General features: G+C 36.7%; 1 protein-coding gene across 2 annotated transcripts in view; it reads right to left on the reverse strand.

Annotated features, from left to right (window-relative positions):
• Positions 1 to 7348, reverse strand: part of LOC129109919 (uncharacterized) — a 7418-nt gene extending 70 nt beyond the window's left edge. Inside the window, exons 1-9 of one of the 2 annotated variants that reach the window (XM_054622069.1) lie at positions 7273 to 7348; positions 6672 to 6702; positions 6072 to 6514; positions 5304 to 5360; positions 5095 to 5124; positions 4657 to 4920; positions 3384 to 3455; positions 3270 to 3310; positions 1 to 453 (exon numbers count right to left, since the gene is read on the reverse strand). The exon at positions 1 to 453 is cut by the window's left edge and continues 70 nt beyond it. In XM_054622069.1, the coding sequence (XP_054478044.1) occupies positions 3270 to 3310; positions 3384 to 3455; positions 4657 to 4920; positions 5095 to 5124; positions 5304 to 5360; positions 6072 to 6514; positions 6672 to 6702; positions 7273 to 7312 (978 nt within the window). In that variant the 5' untranslated portion in view covers positions 7313 to 7348 and the 3' untranslated portion in view covers positions 1 to 453. Of the gene's footprint in view, positions 454 to 3269; positions 3311 to 3383; positions 3456 to 4656; positions 4921 to 5094; positions 5128 to 5303; positions 5361 to 6071; positions 6515 to 6671; positions 6703 to 7272 lie in introns of both variants that reach the window. The other variant, XM_054622068.1, reaches the window with a different exon arrangement.
• Between the last annotated feature and the right edge of the window lie 5342 nt (positions 7349 to 12690).

The raw sequence follows: 12690 nt of genomic DNA on the forward strand, positions 1-12690 counted from the left end.
ATCTGCAGGAAGAGCTAAAAGCTGATTGTCAAATAAGCAACTAGATGATCTACGGAGATGATATTTGCAGTTATTTTTTCTAATTGATTAATTGTTTAAGTCATTATCAATAAAAAAATACACCAAGGCTCCCTTCAAGCTTATCAGTTGTGAGGATTTGCTGCTTTTCTTTATCTTGAAAGTTGAACTCAATATGTTGTGTGTTCGGACGAAAACAAACAATTTGATGACATAATCTTGGACATTTTATAGACCAACCAATATATGTATCAATCAAGAAAAATAACCAGCAGATCATTCAATCATGAAAATATTCACGAGTTGCAACCCTTTTATCAGTCTAAAGCAGAAGCTATTTTTCTAAGTGGCAGCTAAAGCTGTGTTTATAAATAGGAAATCGTTTGGCCATTGGACTGCACACTGCTGTCTCCTTCAGCGTTCTTCACCTCTTTCCTATTTCATAAAAGAAAAAAACATGATCTCAGTGTCAAGCGTAAATCTGTCGAACAAAAAAAATATACAGTCCACTAGGGGCCTATCATATTTTTGGAAAAAAATTCACAAAAGCATAGCGCCACCTACTGGCAAAAGAAAATGACAAGCTTTATACTTTGATGTACTGCATCCTGAATATTGTTAGTTTTCGTTGAAACCCCGTTGCCGTGGCAACGCTTTGTTCGCCATAAAAATATCTAGTAAAAAGGAAGTTGATCTTTCTGTGGCTTGGGATGCTCATAAACTCATGGATCTTCTCACACGTGTAATAGGGGATGTAAATGAATATTTCGTATCAGATTCGTGCTTTGCCGTTTGAAATTGCCTCGATAGCGCCCCCTGCAAATCTTCAAATAAGCTGCCCCAGCGCTACGTTTGACCTAGATGTAAGACATTTGGTAGGCATATGTATCTCATGTGGACTTAAAAAAGCCTCTTGGGACCATGCTCCAAACCAAACCGGAAGTCAGCCATTTTGATTTTTGTGTGCATTTTCATCAATTTTTTAGCCATTTACAGTCGCTACACTTTAACGAACTCCTCCTAGGGAATTCATCAGATCCACTTCAAATGTGGTCAGTACAATCTAAAGACCTTAATGATTAAAATGTATCAAAAGTTTGTTGTTTTGTGGAAACCGCCATTTTGAATTTTGTTAAAAACACATTTTTGCATATTCCTCCTAAATGCCTTCCAAACTTTCTGTGTGTTATCACACAATCAATATCATCAATAGTTATAAAAAGCTTGTTGATATCGCATTGCGTTTACAAGATATGGAGCAGTGAACATAATAGGGGCTTTGTACAACAACACACATCACCTGAAAACCGTTTGGCCTATCATCACGAAATTTGCAGAGTATGTCGGCATCGCATCCTGTGACATACTCTGATATTTTCATTCCATTCATCCAATAGGGGCTGCTACAGTAATTTGATCATTTTCTGTATTTTTAGGCATTTTTCATCGTTTTCAGGCATTGAACTTTAACAAACTCCTCCTAGAGAATTTATGCAATTGACTTCAAATTTGGCCAGGATGATCTTAAGACCTTTAAGATGAAAAGTTATTAAAAGCTTTACTTTGGATCCAACGGCCTAGCTGTAGCGGAGCACTGTGCAGGGAGCAATACTGAGGACCTTTTTAGACTCTGTGGTGGCATCAGCCATCTTCTATGCAGTGGTCTGCTGGAGCAGCAGCATCGTGACAGCCGACAGGAAGAGACTAAACAAACTGGTTAAGAAGGCCAGCAGTGTGCTGGGGTGTCCACTAGATACAGTGGAAGTAGTGGGAGACAGGAGGATGATGGCTAAGCTGTCATCCCTGATGGACAACACCTCCCACCCCACGATGCAAGACACCCTGGCAGCTCTGTGCAGCTCCTTCAGCCACCGGCTGCTTCACCCCCAGTGTGTGAAGGAGAGATACCGCAGGTCCTTCCTTCCTGCTGCACAACCAACTCTGTTCCCAGAAGACCACACATCACTAAAAAACAACTATACAAATCTGTGAAATATAAAAATATGTGCAATACACTGTACAATGCTACAATTATTTTGTCTGTATATATAATATTTTAGTTATTTTGGATTCTTTACTTTTTTTTACTTATTTTATATTCTTTACTGTGTTAATACTTGTTTTGATTTTGTTTTTTACTATGTCTCCAGTTTGCAGTATCCTCTCTGCTGCTGTAATCCCTCAAATGTCCCCACTGCGGGACTAATAAAGAATTATCTTATTTTATCTTATCTTATGTGACAAACAGGATCCGATTTACATGACATTTAAATGATGTGATCTACAGTTGTTATAGAACAACATAATGCGTTTTCTGTGTTCGCTTTGGATTCATCGTGGATAAGATAAGATAAGATAAGATAAGATAAGATAAGATAAGATAAGATAAGATAAGATAATCCTTTATTAGTCCCGCAGTGGGGACATTTGCAGGCTTACAGCAGCATAGAGTAAAGTGCACACAAGAGACATAGTAAAGAAAGACAAGATAAAAAATAAAAAATAAAAAATGAAAAATAAAAATAAAATAAAACAAGTATTATAAATAAGCAATAAAAAAAAAAACAGTAGAAAAAACAACAATAACTGAAATATTATATTTACAGACAGAGAAAAAAAAAACTATTTTAACTATTTTTAACTTTTTTAACTATTATTGCACAGTGTAATGTGTAATGTATTGCACAGGTTTTTATTGTCATGTTATTATATATGGGAATTGTTGGAATTTTTGCTGAACATAATTTCCAGCGTCACGCACTCCACGCAAGTAAAATACATCCAACTAGTGGACGCGGTGTCCGGTTGTCTCAGTCGTTTTCCGCCTCTTGAGCCCGGGTCCCACCGGTACCCCGATCATCATCGCTGCTTGCAGCTTTAATTGGAATTTATATTTTCCATCAACTCAGATTCAAGTGCGAGTGAGATTTAGTATAAATCCTGTTTAGGTAAATATCAATGATTAATATCAAATGTGTTTCTCTCTCTATGGAATGATAATGATGAGTGGGCTCATTGGAGAATTGGAATAAAACAGACAGAACCTACCTCGTAGCCCTAGAAGGAAATAATACAAAACAGATTTAAATAGTGAAATCTGACTGACCATATCCAAAACAATCCTTTGTGTACAACTTAAATATAATCACTACAGTGACTCTTGCAGAAATGTGATTAATTGAGGTAGTTTTGTTTCCCAATTCAACATGTTGCAACTTGTGTGATCCGTGAACAGAATGAGTCAAACTTACTCACTTGATCACCAGAACGCCCACCACGATCAAAAAGATGACTGCAAAATGAAACCACAAAGCTGTCATGTTGGGTCAAGGCAAAAAGATAAAAGTGATGTGATAAATACATACCAGCGGGGGCAATCAATCCAAACCGTGTGCGGGTGTGTGCAACCAATACAACCTGTGTGCGGGGGTGTACACCTAAAGAAATGAAATAAATCAAAATAGCATCAAAATTCCAGAAAAGCTTCTTGTTCATTATCTTATTTTCTAATAAAAACCACTGAGATTTTATGCAGATTGTATGACGGACAAAGGGTTGCAGTTACAGTGTAATATGCTACTGGAAAGGTTCAATGCAGTAAAGAAATACAGCCAGCCATCATCCCTGATTATCTAACATCTTACAAATAGTTGTATCACACAAGGTAATCATTGATATGGTGTTTTACAGGTCAAAAAAAAAAAGACAAATTGTTTATAACCTCCATGAAAAATAAAAAAAATGTAGGTTACATATAACCACCAGATTATTTAGACTACCTTGCCAGATTATTAGGTACACCAAACTAAAATTAATGCAATGTAATAATTCTGCAATACTGTAAAAGTTTGTAGCACTTATTATATTCGTATTAGTCTGTTGCACTTATTGTTTTCGTAGTAAATTGCCTCTGCACTGTACTTTTGCTCTGGTTTATGCTTTGAGATGCTTGTTTAAGAAAGGAGATGCACTTATGACTTCTGGTGACTAGTAGTTCTCTTGAATACCTATGTTGAATACACTTCCTGTAAGTCGCTTTGGATAAAAGCGTCTGCTAAATGACTGTAATGTAATGTAATGTAATGTAAATTATGTTTACAGAGGTGGTGATCCTACTGTATGATCATTTTGGAGACTATTTTGTGATGCTGTTGAACTGTATTGCATTATACAAACATGTATTTCTGTTGTTTAGCCTACCCTCATTGATATATAACGACACACATCAGTATGAAGCCATACAATTCAATAGCCCCACATACACATTTGAATCAATACCTCTATAAAACAGTTTCAACATTATAATCTCCATGAAGGTTGGATTTCTTGCAGGACTGCTGCGTTAGACTTGCAAATTTATAAATAATAAAGGATTATCTTATCTTATTTATTTTATCGGTTTTAGCAAGGTGTGCCTAATAAACTGCCGATTAAGTGTATAATCTGAGCCACCGAGGCTAAACAATTTTCTGGGGAAACCCTGAAAAATAGTAATAACTCTGTTTTTTTTCTTTGCACAACTGCTGAAACAATATATGTAGCTCAATTGTCTGAAAACCAAAGTTATCTCAGTTTTAACCTAGATGTGTAGACATTTTTAGCAGCATTTTATGTTAATTACATTCATGCTATACATACAGTCTGTAGGAATATGGTCAACGGGTAATCCATCGCTATCTTCCAGGTCTATCTTTGTTGGTCCAACATCCTCTGAGCAGAAGATGATGATCCCGGATTGGTTAAGGCACACATTGCAACTCTTGTTTACAGGTGTGGACATTACGGAGCATTCTGGAAACGTTTCATTGAGGTCTCTATGGTACAGATGATTGTCTGAATCATGCTCAAATATGTTCATCAACTTTGGGCATATCTCCTCGTCCTTGCAGGTAAGACACTTTGCTGCGGTCAAAACAGAGTAAAACATTGATGATTAACAGATGTAAAAAGAGCTGCTGGTGTAAATGTGCGTTAACTTAAATTTTAGAGCAAGAGTAGTTAAAGCAATCTTGCTTTTGTATTATTTGAAATATAAATTTACAGTTTAAAATAAGTTTACAAAATGTCCTAACTTACACTTTTGGTCTTCTGCAGGTGGAGTACCTCCTGCTAGGTAGATAACATAAGGAAGATATCAAGCAGTTTAAAAAACACTGTGCATCATGGCTCAAAACAGTGTTCAGAGTGCATTATTATACAAGAAATGATTTGCTCCTGTTCAAGACAATTAAACATAAATAAAGAAATAAATACAAGGATGGATTGCACCCCCCTTCATGACATACCAGGAAAGCCCTTAGCGCCAGGAACAAGTGTGAATGCCATCGCACATAGAAGGTATACTGCAAATACAGACAAAACAAATGAAAAAATGTATTCCCCCCGCACGGAGCAGTAGTATTACACTTATTATACAGTACATTTCATTATCACATTATAACTGAGACACAAGTATTATACACTCAGTGGCCATGTTATTAGGTACACCTGTACAATCTGGTCCATTGGTGATGATCCTGAGGTCATATTAATGTGTTGTACTGGTTGGAATTATATTGAGAGGTGTCTGTCATTTTCTGCTAACCTAATGTATGTTGATAGAAAATAAAAAATAAAAAATAAGAACAGCCTCTCAATATAATGTAGTCCAGTACAACCCCACCGCAAACTATGACCTCACTAATAAACATATCATTAAATGAACACAATTATGGAAATGTCAACAGAAACTAAACATCATAAACTTTGTAAAGGTGGAATTTTTGGAGGACCTGTCGTATTGAACTGCAGTAGACTATACATGTGTAGGTTTTTCTTTAGCAGATTGCACAAAAAATGTATGACAGAGCAATGATGAGAAAGATCAATGGCCTAAAAACAGCATGCATTTGGAAATAGTCTCAATATTTGTGAAAAAAAAGTTAGTACCAACTGAGTGTATATTACTTAAATAATACTGTATTTATTCTATATCATTAAAATAAGGAAGAAAACGATTATATTAAAGAAAACAGATTACAGTTTAAAATGAATTAAAATGAAAAGTTAATTACTTTTTTGGTACTTCCCAGCAGCTCTTCTCCTGCGATGGCTCCATATTCTCCTTGGTCCAGCAGCCAGTGGTGGACATTTTGGCCCGGTGCTCATCTTGGAGCGGCCTTCTTCTGCTACCACCACATGTGGCTGCCCATCAGAAATGGCTGCAGCGCTGGGTAAAACCTTGACTGTTTCCTCTTCTGGGCTCATCTCTGATAGGGTTTGGGGTGGAAATTTTTGAACCACAGGCAGAATGGTTATTTTTGTGAATCCCCCTTCAGCAGAAACAGGCGGTGCCTCTGAACTAGCAGCATGGTAGAGCCTTCCAGGGGAATGACACATGTCGAGATTCTCCTGAAAAATGGGCATCACAGAGCTGCCTTTTTCTGCTGCAGGCAAAGCACTTTTATCATAATTATCAGTGAATTTGTGCTCCATCTTGGAGGAGAGGCCGGCATCGCTGTAATATGAAAAAAGGAAATAAATTAAAACAGATAAGTAATAATAATGGAAACAAATACAATAAGCAGCTTACGCCAGAATGACTCCAGCCGTTACTGATCTCGTGATGCATAGACATACAGATTCAACCAAAAAAAGTAGGAAAATAAACTAACCCGCTTTCCTGGGTGTTTAGGCCACGGCCACCTTCAAGAGTAAAACATTAAAACATGTTAAACTATGTTATACTATGTTAAACAATTTCTTTACAAAACAATCCGTTTTTGTTTTTGTCTTAAGCACTGATCACTTTAAGCTACCAGAAAAAAATGTATAGTCAGGCATATTTGGTTTATATCTTGTTGAATATCTCTTCTGCTCATAAAAAAGTTTACAGTCTAATATCGATTATTAAACACAACCTGTTTCACAATACTGAAAATAATATGGTTAAAAAAACCCGCATTATTGCGTCATTAAAGCTGCACTCTATAGGAATGTAACTGCGACATGTGCTTCTCATTTTGCTTTTTTCACAGTTTAGCTTGTCACATCATCAGCATTTTAAAAGATAAACAAAACAATGACTTTGGTCACTGTAGTTCACAAAAACTGTGATTTGATCAAAAACTATGTGAGTCAAAAAAAGAATTGAGGCGGTGCCCTCAATTCTTGTTGAAGCCGGCCTAGAATGAATGAAACATGCAGAAGGCTGCCCATAAAAAAAAAAGCTTTTCTATTTCCCAAAGCAGTCAGAATTTAAATGAGCACACTTACTTTCTTGTCGAGGATGTAAAAAGCCCGTTGGATTGGTCATTTTTTTATCAAATGTAAAAGAGCAAAGAAGATAAGAGGTTGCAAACAACTCGTCTGATAATATAATGGCGAAAACAGGAAATGATAGTCATAATGGACTTTTTAGATTTTAGGTTATGCGCATGTGCATAACCTAAAAAATAATACAAGATCTCCATCTGGTGGAAAAATATTGAATTGACTCTTGGTGTTTTATTTGTTTCTTTAACCTTTACTTAACAATGTTAGACCCGTCCTGATTGGTTCCCCCAATCTCACCAGCTCCGTGGAAGACGTCTCTCTACATGTTCCTGTGTCAGCAGTCTGAGCAAACTGCTATCCAGTTCCTCGTGGCCTGTTGGAAGTCCGGCCTCGGCACTCTCCTGTTCCTGTTCAGCCAACCACTGGTCCTACCAGCAGCCAGGTGATTTGTGGCCCGGCTGTCCTCCTTGGCCCTGAGTCTCCGATGGCCAGGTTCCAGAGGGGTCTTGCCAGTCAGCCCCCCCTGATGCACTCTCCGGTCCAGACTGCCTGTTGCCAGAGTCCATCAATCCAGTCCTGGGTCCAGAGCCAGCCTCCAGAGGGGCCCTTTGCTTTGACCTTGTTCAGCCCCATTCTTCAGTTCCCTGGCTACTTGATCCCTGAAAAAAAAGTGCATACGTTAAGGGATCACCAAAGTTATCACAGTTTATCCCGAGGGGAACATGAATGTCCACCAAAAATGAAAGCGATATAATTGTTGTTCACCACTTGGACATGGGCTCAGGAAAACCCCTCTCCGCCTCGTCACGGCGACCACGTGACACCTCATCCACACAGTCACATGCCCTTCTGTTGATCAGCCACGTTCTACTCGTCTTAGAATCAGCCATTTTCATTGGTTCCTCTACAGTACATGATTTTAGGAGAGAAGAAGGCTAGGAACAGGTATAAAAAAGGCAACTATGTGAATTCATGTCCAGACCTGACCCAGCAGCTTTCTGTGCAAGAAAATTTGTAAATTATTTTTACAAGTTAGAGTTTAAATCAACAACACATGTAGCTAGATTAACATTTAATAATGTACAACAAACTGGAGGAAAGACTGACAGAGAGGCCCGGTTAATGCCAGGAGGATCACAAGCCAACGCTCTAAATACACATGTGAACATAACCGAAGAAGCACAAAAAAAATGATATTGTAGCTTGACAAACCCGACACTTTCTCTGTCTCTACTGGCCTGACCTACGTTTGTTAATCACTTTCATTGTTGTTCGGTTGTTTTCTCTGCATCCACATTTATTCTCTGATAACCAAGTGACTGCACTGTAATCAGAACTTCCTGTTAAATTGTCATCAAAAATGTCGGTGAAATTGTTTTCTATTTCCAGACCTGTGGAGCCATCCACTTTAAGTTCCTGATCTCATGACATTTCTGAAACTGTTCTGGAAGGCAAGGCTGTGACAGGGATTTTAAATATAAAGAGGTCAAATAAAAACTGATGAATTCATAAAAAGGAATGAATAATAAAATGGAAAGAAGGGTATTATGGAAAGGGCTGATTCTAAGACCCCCCTAATGCATTCCTAAACTCTAAAATGTATGAACTAGCAGAGGCCCAAACACAGACTGATTTGTTTTCTTATTTGGGATTATTCCATCAAGTCTTCCAAAAATGAATGGAAGTAGCTGTGGAGACATTTCACAGAAAAAAACCACACATGTCAACCTCCCGGTGTCTCCACAGGAAAAGGAAAAGTCAGGGGGGGTCACCAACGTCAGTTGGATTTATTCTCGAACATCTGTACATCTAATGGCATCCATCCATTAAACCATTATCTTCATTTCCTCCTCTGCTCCCGTCAGAACTACTACGGCAACTAGAGGATTTTGGGAGGAATTAAAAAAAAAAAAGGACTTATGGTGTCATTGGTCTTGGGGGGACTGTCCCTTGTTGATATGTGTATAAGTTAGGGCTTTTAAGTGCCTGTGCCTACTGTTTTATAATCCCTCGTGGCTCTCATATATAGTCTAACTAACCACTGTATTAGGGCTACTATATCATATTATATTATATCATATTATGTTATATTATATTATATTATATTATATTATATTATATTATATTATATTATATTATATTATATTATATCATATTATTTTATATTATATATTATATTATATCATATTATTTTATATTATATTATATTATATTATATTATATTATATTATATTATATTATATTATTTTATTATATTATATTATATTATATTATATTATATTATATTATATTATATTATAAGTGCTGCTCCTGTATTTTCCACCTGGTCATGGGCTCGGGAAAACCACCCTCCGCCTCATCTCGACCACCTCGTGACACCTCATCCACACAGTCAAATGCCCTTCTCTTCTCTCATTGTTTCCTCTCCAGTAAATTACTTTTTGTCACATTCCTGACCTGCAGCGCTCAGGCGTGCCTGTTTTGCTGAAGGCTATGGACGGGAGAGAAGAAGGCGTGGAACAGGTATAAAGAGAGGCAACTATGTGAATCCGTGTTCAGACCTGACGCAGCAGCTTTCCCTCTACAGCAAAAAAGGTGAGCAGATTTCTGTGGTAGAACATAGGAGAACGTAGTTTTATCCACTTTTGGAACATTTTAATTACATTTACTAAGAAACGTTAAACACTTTGTTTCCTTCTTGTATTGATGAGTCATCCTAATCTGGTTCTGGATCAACTAGATTAAAGCACTTAAAGAGGTTCTTGTTGCTAAAAAAGTTTAACTAAACAGTTTATTGAACAGTATGTGTTTGCCAACTGTCTTTAATGTGTTTACTGGTTAATTTATGTTTTTTCTAACATCCTCAGTCCTATGTGAATCTTAATGACTGACTGTAGTTTCTCAGATACTATGACAAAGCATACTCACAGTATCTGAGAGACTATAAATACTCATATTCTCTCAGATACTATAACAATAAATACTCATAGTTTCTGAGAGACTTTAAATACTCATATTCTCTCAGATACTATGACAATAAATATTCATAGTTTCTGCAAGACTTTAAATACTCATATTCTCTCAGATATTATGAACACTGATAGTCTCTCAGATTCTATGACAATGAATACTCGACTTTAAATACTCATAGTCTCTAAGAGACCATAAATATTTATAGTCTCTCTGATACTATGAGTATTCATTTTGAAGCCATTGGCAGGAACTTAAACATGACGGTGCCTTTTTCTTTTTTATGTGCTGCCAACTTTGTGCTCCAGCTAATGCAAAGACAAACATTTGTTTTTCCCTCTTGCGGACTTACTCGTTTGTCAGCTTTTTAAATCTCTTTGTTCTAAAACACACAACTCAAAGTCTAAGTGTAAAATGTGCTACAGAACGCTGACTGGATGCCACGCTTCCATGCTCTTCAAACAATAAACATGTCTGTTTACAGGCTCAGTTAGAGGTCATTTATGCGGCTTTCTTGCATAATTTATTTATGTTCAGGGTTTCTTTTGTCGGTTACTTCTGGATTCCAGATATCCTGGTTCCAGGCTTTTTCAATCACCGCCCACATCAAGTCTCTATTCTGTTTAGTGATTCACATTTTGATTCCAATTAAGTGAAACTAAATGACAGTTCAGTCAGTATATCAGGCTCTGACATTTTTAAGAATCCAGGAACCAGTCTTACTCACCAGAGTTGACACACCCTTCCTGGGAAACCTTCTACTAAATTCAATTCAAATTCAAATTCAAATATTTGCTCTGACAGACTGTTGGCAGGTCTGTTCGTGCTGAAAGGAAGCTCGTATGAGAGAGACAGTACGTGTACAGACATTTAAAGATACAACAGTGTCGCTCTGTGATAGTAAAGTCAAAAGCTGGTGAATCTAATTATGTTTGATGTGGATTTCATGTGGTGGAAGAAGAATCAAGTCTTCTTTTACTAAAGTAAAAATAGCAATCCCTCAAACAAAAAATACTCCAGAGTAAGGTAGAAGTCATGCATTTAAAATGATGCTAAAGTACACAAGTCATGACATAATAGCTCCAGTGTCATATTATAGTAGTAAAACAAATGTATTTAATACATTTAATGTTTAAGCTTGTCGAAGTAAAGCTAATTATATTCCATGTAAACTGTTGGATGGTCTAAACTGTAACATGTGTATTCTATTAGCTACTCATATATTAACTTTACTATATTTAATCCTTTATCTTCAAAGAAAGATAAATGTCGTAGTGTAAATTACATTTTAAAGCCCTGAAATGAGTTGAAGTTTAAACTAACATACAATGAAAATACTCCACTTTCCAACATTGGAACCTTTTTTGATTTAGTTAGGTAGCTCTCTATATATGCTGCAAAATACACCTGATGAAAACTGATTATTTGAATTTAGTTCAATCTGAGTCGCCTGTTTGGTTGCCTCTTTAAACGTGATCGTAATTTGAGCTCCTGTCCAACTTCCTCTTGCACCAGAGCCTCAAACATTTAAGCATTATGCAAGATGACAAAGAGGAAAGTCCCAGCAACAATTTAAAAACAGGAACAGAACTCATCAGAAGCCCCAAGAAAGAACAAACAGAAATAACAGGATATCAACTAGACAGCATCAAAAATATTCAATCAACATTTCTATACATCAATCAAACAATAAACAAACATTTTATTCTTTAACAAACTAACATTTAATGCAGGAAATATGTTTTTTCTGCAGTTTAGTGTCTTTTAATAACATTGTGTGGTCTGAGCTTCAACGTGATTGTTAAAATGACCTCACCCTCACTCTGCAGTCGTCCCGTCGTGGCCTTGATGGCGTACTCCACCGAGACTCTCGCACAGGGCTGCTTTGGGAAGGTGTACAGGCAGAAGTACAATGATACCTGGGCTGCAGTCAAGAAGGTCCCCCAGCAACTCATCAACCAGAAGGACCTGGAGAGAGAGTGTGAAGTGTACAAGTAAGCACAAGTGGTGTTGTTAATGTTAGCAGACTCAAAAACGGAAGAGTGGAAGGGTAAAAATATAAGTACTGAGAAGCTGATTCATTCTGAGGCATAATTCTTTAGCATAGAATCCTCAATCATAGAAGCGAGACAGAAACAAAAAGGTAGAAATACTTGAAGATACAAGATTATTGCTGGCCATTACAACCAAAATGTGTGCCGAGGGCAAATATTTCTCATACTCCTCTGGTCTCATGCAGTACAATGGATCATTTTTCGTAAGGAAGATATTTAAAATAATAAATAATTATCAATTAAAAAATACCCAGTGTTACTGGAATATCAGTATTGATATTGCTTATATTTATATTTTATAATAAATAATTTATTTTTAAAATGATGGTATAATTACAAGCACATATTTGGAAAATATTATAATTGTAAAAAGTTGAATGATGTTCTTTTAATT

This window comes from Anoplopoma fimbria, chromosome 20 (genome assembly GCF_027596085.1).
Source record: "Anoplopoma fimbria isolate UVic2021 breed Golden Eagle Sablefish chromosome 20, Afim_UVic_2022, whole genome shotgun sequence".
In the NCBI taxonomy this organism is placed as follows: Eukaryota; Metazoa; Chordata; class Actinopteri; order Perciformes; family Anoplopomatidae; genus Anoplopoma; species Anoplopoma fimbria.